The sequence below is a fragment of the Haliotis cracherodii genome, unplaced genomic scaffold, assembly GCF_022045235.1.
Source record: "Haliotis cracherodii isolate W230 unplaced genomic scaffold, xgHalCrac1.p SCAF_6, whole genome shotgun sequence".
Taxonomy (NCBI): Eukaryota; Metazoa; Mollusca; class Gastropoda; order Lepetellida; family Haliotidae; genus Haliotis; species Haliotis cracherodii.
The window spans coordinates 41565639-41574525 of NW_027266319.1; the positions used below are offsets into that span (position 1 = coordinate 41565639).

An 8887-nucleotide genomic window follows, 5' to 3' on the forward strand; every position below is an offset into this window, starting at 1 on the left:
CCTTTTGATACAATTAACAGATAGTAAACTTGATACTCACCAGTTGCATTTTATATAACAAATATTTATATTATTCCTTTAAATAAGCAACAACATAGGGTTCTCTTATTTTGTTTATTGGCAGAGATTCACATGAAAGTGAGAGCAATATTTGTATTCTTTTATGAACAAGTGTGCCTCACTTACCCCTGAAAGCTGTGTACGTTAAGGACAGTATTATGCATGTACTTATATAACGATTTCGTACTTCATCATGATCAACGACAGTAGTGTACACTAAAGACTGTATTGGGTTTTTTTCAAGAATAGAGATGTACCCCTGTGTCTATGACATAGTATTGAGCCTTGCTGAAAGCGTTTAACTCTTATCTGGGTTATATCTCAAGAACACGGGTAAACCAAGAATGGCCATGTACTTCAAGGGAAGTGATGTCCGCCAATACCATTGTTGTTGCTCAGTAAGAGTGTTGTACTTCAAGGGAAGTGATGTCCGCCAATACCATTGTTGTGGCTCAGTAAGAGTGTTGTACTTCAAGGGAAGTGATGTCCGCCAATACCATTGTTGTGGCTCAGTAAGAGTGTTGTACTTCAAGGGAAGTGATGTCCGCCAATACCATTGTTGTGGCTCAGTAAGAGTGTTGTACTTCAAGGGAAGTGATGTCCGCCAATACCATTGTTGTGGCTCCGTTAGAGTGTTGTACTTCAAGGGAAGTGATGTCCGCCAATACCATTGTTGTGGCTCCGTAAGAGTGTTGTACTTCAAGGGAAGTGGTGTCCGCCAATACCATTGTTGTGGCTCAGTAAGAGTGTTGTACTTCAAGGGAAGTGATGTCCGCCAATACCATTGTTGTGGCTCAGTAAGAGTGTTGTACTTCAAGGGAAGTGATGTCCGCCAATACCATTGTTGTGGCTCCGTTAGAGTGTTGTACTTCAAGGGAAGTGATGTCCGCCAATACCATTGTTGTGGCTCCGTAAGAGTGTTGTACTTCAAGGGAAGTGGTGTCCGCCAATACCATTGTTGTGGCTCAGTAAGAGTGTTGTACTTCAAGGGAAGTGATGTCCGCCAATACCATTGTTGTGGCTCAGTAAGAGTGTTGTACTTCAAGGGAAGTGATGTCCGCCAATACCATTGTTGTGGCTCCGTTAGAGTGTTGTACTTCAAGGGAAGTGATGTCCGCCAATACCATTGTTGTGGCTCCGTAAGAGTGTTGTACTTCAAGGGAAGTGGTGTCCGCCAATACCAATGCATTGTTGGACCTTAAGAAGAGATTTGTACTTCGAGAAGAGTGGATGTCAAGAATATTATTTTTTTGTGGGTTCGAATTCCGGTTCGCCACGACTATGTTTCTAGCTTTGTCAGCACCATACCCGTGCTCGTGGGTTTCACCGAAGTGGTAAACGTCTGAGACCTGCATCACTTCGGGCTTTCCTTGCCACATGAAGCTGACACGCCGCGATATAACTGGAACACTGTTCAAAGCGGCGTTAAACCCAACTTACTCACTATTTAAAACAGGGGCAGCGATGTGCCTAAAGAACAATACTAAGGTCTATGATGTTCCTTAGAAACACTGTACCCGTCGTCCTGTCACGGTGTTGCACCCAAAGAACACTATTTGACGTAAGAGTTGTGTTGCATCACAAGACTAGTTTTTGCATAAAATTCAAAGAGTGTTCTTTCTTTTATGTAACCAAGTGTTAATTTCTGAACAATGTCTTCATTCTGTGTCTGGTAAACAATTATGGAATATTCCTTGGGTCGAATTCATGATTACGATCTGAAACAAACAAAACGACAAAACTGCCAATTTCGGACTAAGGTAAAGCGTATAAAACGTATAATTAAACCACACCACTAAATTTATGCGAAAGCACCCCATCCGTAGTGCTCTGCTCCCAGCAACTCATCTCTACCCTCACTGCTCCTGGCACCCCCTCCGCTATGCCACTGTTCTCTTCACTCTGACGTGGCACCCATACCATTCAACCCTATCACATTCTACTCCATCACCAAACAAGTCTCTATCGACCGAAAAATGTCCACATTGCCCATGCACCACCACCACCCATTCACCCCGACATGTCTACAGGTACATGGTTGTGTTTTTTTATTGTATTGTGTCTGAAAAATGAGCCTTTACACGTTCTTTTAGTTCATAACCAGAAGAGAAAGAAAGTTTATTTAATAGCGTTGAATGTTGAATGTTGAATGACAGAACCCCGTCGCCCCGGTAACATCATTGTAACTCTGTCCGTCTAATATCGACTTAAAGTCTAATGTAGATCAGTCCGAGAGATCAGCCTTAGTTGTGTGATTGAAAGGAAAGAACTCTGAATTCCTGATGATGCGCTTATGTTCACATTTTGTATTTATAGTAATAGTAACAGTAGTCAATTTATATGGCGTTTCTCCCTGCTCAAAATCATGCTCAAAGCGCATTATTACCCCCGGTCAATGGATCAGTGTACACTTAACAATTTTTTCAGCTCCCCGGGGAGTATAAAAACCCAAGCTGCCTGTGAGGCGCACCGTGTGCGAAATGCGCATCAGTCGGAAAGCGCACGTAAAATCTCCAACTTAAGTAAGTAAGTAAGTAAGTGAGGCGCTAGAAGCTCAACAGCCACATTACCATCTCATCAGATGTGTTCTGAGTAATATATTTCAAGATATGATCAGCGTAGTGATTTAGTTTTCTTTGTTCCCTTGTTACTGATCAATCGATTTGTGTAATAATATATGTAGACAGGGTTGTTCTCTGCAGTAAAGAATGGCGCACCTATGATTGTTTTAAAAAAATTTAAACAAACGAGTAGCCATATTTATGATTTGATTTTAGTTTAACGTCACTTTCAACAGTGTTTTAAAATGTTTTCAGTGTGAGAGAAAAACTGTGACTCATTCGTGAGCAGTTATGACATTGGTGAAACCGGCGAGAGCGTGTATATTGTTGACAAACCAAGGGTTTGCATCATCATTACAGTAGCAGGGATATTAGGTATGTACCAAAACCTAAATGTGACACGGAAAAAGTGCAATTAGCTGGTATGAATCGACCACGATTTAAGAATTGGAGTTCATTGGAGTATGAACCGTTATAGAGTCAGGGCCAAACTGTATGAACATCGGAGCTTGCCTTTGCAAGTCGTGACCAGCCCTCCAAACACGAAAACACTGTTTGTTGGGGATGCATTGGAGAAACCTCCAAAACCTATGCTAATGATACGGGTGTCGCAGCATCACAGCGTCACGACATGACATTAATACACGCGTATGGAACTGCCATATTATCCTGTTACATAATAATCTATATCTGTATATATAATCACATTGTGCATTGATATAACTGAAATACTGTTCAAATCTGAGTTAACCCAGAACTCACTCACCCACAGATGAAGAGGTGCTTAATGGTATGTATGTGGTAGACGACAGGCAGCCCTCACACTCATATGTCCCGTTTGTAGATATGGAAAATGTTTGCATTCGGGGTACTTCTGGGTTATCACAGATGTTGACAACGAACACATATACATACATACACTATTATCTCAAAGATTGATACACAGTTAACAAGAAGGATTAACGGATATACTTAGCAATCAATGTCAAAACTATTATTAGTTAGTCCTGCTTCATTGTAAATACAGAAAGTGTTCAAACACATGTCATCACACGTGGAGACATTATAGCAACAAAGCCCTCGCTCGTTTTGGGTATATTGGACAATTTAGAAAAGTGTTAATAACCATTCATCTAAACACTTACCATGTTCAATAGATAATCCCAGTTACTGCGCAATAGAATACATAATGTGTCCGTATATGTGATGTGATTTAATGAAAGATGAAGTCGACTGAAACTCACGTACCGTCGATGCATGTCCCATGAAATCTGGCCGTTTGTAATTACACGTGCACCTTGTTACTCTTTGGACTTTTAACCAGAGGTTTCTCTGGGGGTGCTTCCTGTCTGAAAAGCGAAAACAAATCCACGATATATAATCAGTTCACCTCCCGTGATTTAACTTGATTATATATATTATCAGTACGCCATACTTTACTAAACTTGTATCCGCGATATATAACCATAGCGCCAGACTCGACTAAACTTGTATCCTCGATATATAACCATGGCGCAACACTTGACTAAACTTGTATCCACCTTTATATAACCATAGCGCCACACTCGACTAAACTTGTATCCACGATATATAACCATAGCGCCACACTTGACTAAACTTGTATCCGCGATATATAACCATAGCGCCACACTCGACTAAACTTGTATCCACGATATATAACCATAGCGCCACACTTGACTAAACTTGTATCCGCGATATACAACCATAGCGCCACACTTGACTAAACTCTGAACGCCATTCTAGAAAGTAGCAAAGTCTGGAGTAAAATTAAGGTTACACTGCAACTTGAACATGGATAGGGTATATTGAAATTAAACGTTACATGTAAACTGTAACTTGTTTAGCCGATAACAAAATTATAACTCCCCACTTTAATATCATCTTCTACCGTCGTGAATACTTGATTCACGCTACACTTTGTTGAAATTTTGAAGAAATTGTTTTTGCGACATTATGTCTGTGATTGTATGTTATTTAGATGATAAAGACACATAAAAAATAATGAGACTCACGGTTTTCTTAATCTGTGGATGAAGACAACAATAGCAACCACAATGATGAAACCGGCTGCACTCCCAGAGCCTATCATTAAGTAGAACAGCCAACCAACACCTTCACTTTCACCTACGTGAACAACGTTGAAACAAATATATAGGGTCATCAAATTAAATTGGTTTTCCCCAAACAAAAACATTTACAGATCTGTAACCCTGTACGTATTAAACTTGTGAATGTATAATTGTTCTTATAAACAAACTTAGCAGGGATAAATCTGATAATCATTGATATATAACAGCATATATAATCTAACAGCACTTTCTAAATTAAGATAATTAGCACAACCCCTATGACAACGATAAGACTCCTCGACACAACAGTATATATGCAACTTGAAGTTAAGTTTGATTTGGCAAGTCTAGATTGCCTCGGCTCCAGGCATTGTAGTGGGCACCATTTGAATTACATATATTTTGTATCTTGTGAATATATATATTTAGATGAGACAACTTTATTTCTGGGACTAAATACTAGTATTACTCTAGTTGAAGATGTGTACTGATGTAAATTGGAGAGAGAGATCTGAACAAGACAGCGCCGGCCACTTGTGAGCACTTTGTTATGTGGATTGAGTGAGTGTGGTGACTGGTGACAGTTCCCATACCTCTTATTCAACTGAAAAGCCCCGCTTGTCTGGGCAAGTTTCTCCGGAAACCTAACTCTCATGCCCGCCTTGCATCTGGGCCAGGCTAAGTACTCTGGGATACTTCATATTTGAATGTTGCAAAACTCGGTTATCAAGGCGAGTTGTGATTGTTTAATTGAGGAATGTTTAAACTCACAGCCCAATGAACAGCAGGATACTGGAAATGATGCATGTCACTAAAATTAAACAGTGAGTGAGTATGGTTTAACGTCGCTTTAAACAGTATTCCATTTGCATGACAGGGTGTCAGATTGATGTGGGAGAAAAGTCGGAAGTGATGCAGGCCTCAGCCGTTTACCACTTAGGTGAAACCCACGTGCGAGGATATGGTGCTGACAAACCTAGAAACAGGGCTTATCTGGGTACCAACAACTCCTCATGGTATACATAATTAACTCCTCATAGTATACATAACTAACTCCTCATAGTATACATAAGTAACTCCTCATAGTGTACATAACTAACTCCTCATAGTGTACATAAGTAACTCCTCATAGTGTACATAACTAACTGTTCATAGTGTACATAACTAACTCCTCATAGCGTACATAACTAACTCCTAATAGTGTACATTAGGAACTCCTCATGGTGTACATAACGAGCCTCTCATGGTGTACATAACTAACTCCTCATAGTGTGCATAACTAACTCCTCATAGCGTACATAACTAACTCCTAATAGTGTACATTAGGAACTCCTCATGGTGTACATAACGAGCCTCTCATGGTGTACATAACTAACTCCTCATAGTGTACATAAACAACTCCTCTTGGTGTACATAAGGAACTCCTCATGGGGTAAATAAGGAACTCCTCATTGTGTACATAAGGAACTCCTCATGGTGTGCATAAGGAGCTCCTCATAGTGTACACAAGGAACTCCTCATGGTGTACATAAGGAACTCCTCACGGTATACATAACTAATTTCTCATGGTGTACATAATTACTCCTGGGGTAACTTGGTGCATTTACGTTAATTACGCGTTAATTGTTGCGCAACCCTTACAGTAGAAAGTTATTTGCGGAGGAACAAACGAATTCGTCAGTTTGTGCTCTGAGAGGCCTGAGGGTCATAGTACAGAGTGACGTAGTCTGAGAGTAAGTGGTGTCGCCTTGATACCAGAGCGTGGTTAGTTTGCAGCGTAATTTGTAAGTAATACGGGATTTCCAATATCAGATACGATTGTAAAAGACTGGCATGGGTATATCCCTACCCTACCCCACCCCACCCCCTAAGACAAAGGTAGAGCATGGTCTGGTAATAGTTATTGTTGTATCTGTCGCTTAGAAAATAAGAAATGGTATTCGTCTTCGGTAAAGCAGCACGTACAGCAGTCCCACTGGTATAACTAACTATGTCAGGGTAGGAATCAACGACGATAGTTTAATGTCATCCTCCCGAGGCAAGAATGTCTCCAAGCCTATACCAAAGCTTGAAAACTAGGCTTTGGTATAGGCTACTGGACACCCTGGCCTAGGGAAGATGGTATATGTAGAGATGCCGAGTATCTGTACCTAAACATGACCGTGGTGAGACTTGTTGGATTCACTTGAACTCCTTCTCCTTCTCATCTTAGATATATCGGGATTTACTACTAGGCTTTGATACGGGGTAATGTCCACGGCCTGGATCCTCTCGAAATCAAGAAGGCGCAATTATTGTCATACGTGACCTTGAGACTGTGTATAAGGAGGTTAGATAGGTCAAAAACCAGATGTACGTCAGCAATTAAGATATAGCCAGGGGTTTTGATCAACTTGAATCAGCTTTGCCTGGACTGTCCGAGCCCTGTATCCATATAACGTGTTTGGTATAACCTGGCCCAGGTGCACGAAGTGATCGTCACCAAGGAAAACTGGTACCTGGAGTTTAAGTACGATTATTTTGACAGAGATACAAATAGTAATATTCTTAAGGCTTTGGCGTTTTAATTCCTGTATTACCTGGAGTTTCACTTTCTCCTGATCCGGAACCCTGAAGGTCATCCGGGCTATCCTCATCGTCTGCTGGCAGAGAACTGCTCCTCAGCCCTACAACAACACCCATCTGGTGAATGCACACTTGCCTTATCCATGACAATATGTCTCTGCATTGAAACACAAATGTTTGATGCAAGATTGGTTCCGAACAAACTGCATACGTTACATTTGCGAACGAAATAAAAAATCTGAACATAATTCAATGGTTAATGAAGACATGGTGTACTTGGGTAGCATCATCTTTACTGTTTGTAACCACGTTTTGGGGATGCTTCGTGTCCCTTTATTCACCCGAAGCTTTGTCAGTATTCCAGTTATACCACAGCGTTTCAGCTTGGTCTGGGAGGAAAGCCCGAAGCGATGCAGGTCTCAGACGTTTACCACTTCGGTGAAACCCACGAGCACGGACATGATGCTGACAAAGCTAGAAACATAATAGGGGCGGAGCGGGATTCAAACTCACAATCATAGGTTTTCGGCGTGCCCAAGGGATGCAACTCTGCATATCGAATTGCGGCGTGCCCCTACTCGTGATAAGTAACTACAACATTATTATAAACAACATACGAGACGAGTTCATACACTGAGTAGAAATACACAGCTGGTGCTTGGTGAGTTCGTGAGTCAGTCAGTGAGTCAATGTGTATGGTTTAACGCTCTTTTTTATTATTCCACCTACAATATAGCTTGAATAATAAAAAAAAGCTGGAATCATGAAAAAATAATGTCAAGACCGGAGAACACATAAAATGGGCTTCACGCGTTATACCAATATGAGAATGAAACCCAAGCCTTTGATGTGACGAACGGGCGATGTAACCACTCGGCTAAACCACCTGTCCCAGTATGCCAGTGAGTGAGTACGCTGTTCATTAAAACTGAAACAATATGAGCAATAAGCAACGCGGAACTGTATGTCAAGGAGATATGTCTTAAACCGACACTAATCATGAAACCAAGTCGACGCGCAACTGATGAGCATTGTAACTGTTTGTAAGTGTCCGTCTATCTGAACATACTGTATTAACTTACCCACGACCAAGACTGTGAGGATGAGAACGATATGGGACCACTTCATTGTGTGAATACCAGGACCAGATATGACAGCATCAGTACAAGCAGACACGTGAAATCTTACACCGGAAATACACCATCTATGGCTTTTGTTATCTCGCACCCGGAAGTGTAACACAATCGCGTCATTGAGGACGCATATGAAGGGCAAGTGAGCGGGGTTTTTTCATAATAGAGTAAAACTTTCATCTCACACACAAACTGTGATAATCGTTATCGCAAAAGGCTTTTATGTTTGATATGTTTCACGAATAAATAGCTTATCTCACTGAAACAAGTACGGTTTCAAAATATCTATTTGAAATGTAATGGAATCCGCCCTCAAATATATATTTTATATCTCAACATCAACATCAACATATGTAAGTTTTTGGCATGTTGTTGTTTGAAATATTTATTGCTAGTAATGAAGACATGTCTCTACCAGTTTCATAGGAAGTAGGCGCGGTGCTTGTCTCATCATATTGAAGATAATCGCAGCTACAGA

The 8887-nt window shown here is 40.8% G+C and overlaps 1 protein-coding gene across 1 annotated transcript; it reads right to left on the reverse strand.

The window, feature by feature from the left end:
* Positions 1 to 99: 99 nt before the first annotated feature.
* On the reverse strand, positions 100 to 8453 carry LOC139445712 (uncharacterized). The gene is made up of 5 exons (XM_071226914.1): positions 8359 to 8453; positions 7291 to 7377; positions 4655 to 4766; positions 3870 to 3970; positions 100 to 1778 (listed from the first exon to the last, which is right to left on the reverse strand). Exons 1-4 carry the CDS (start codon positions 8402 to 8404, stop codon positions 3907 to 3909), a joined length of 309 nt encoding a protein of 102 aa, XP_071083015.1. The 5' UTR covers positions 8405 to 8453; the 3' UTR covers positions 100 to 1778; positions 3870 to 3906.
* Between the last annotated feature and the right edge of the window lie 434 nt (positions 8454 to 8887).

Coding starts and splice junctions, on each gene's coding strand:
- LOC139445712 (XM_071226914.1), bottom strand. CDS start 8,404: ATGAAGTGGTCCCATATCGTTCTCATCCTCACAGTCTTGGTCGTGG. Junction 7,378..8,358: donor CCTCACAGTCTTGGTCGTGG/GTAAGTTAATAC, acceptor GTGTTGTTGTAG/GGCTGAGGAGCAGTTCTCTG. Junction 3,971..4,654: donor ATCCACAGATTAAGAAAACC/GTGAGTCTCATT, acceptor TTCGCTTTTCAG/ACAGGAAGCACCCCCAGAGA.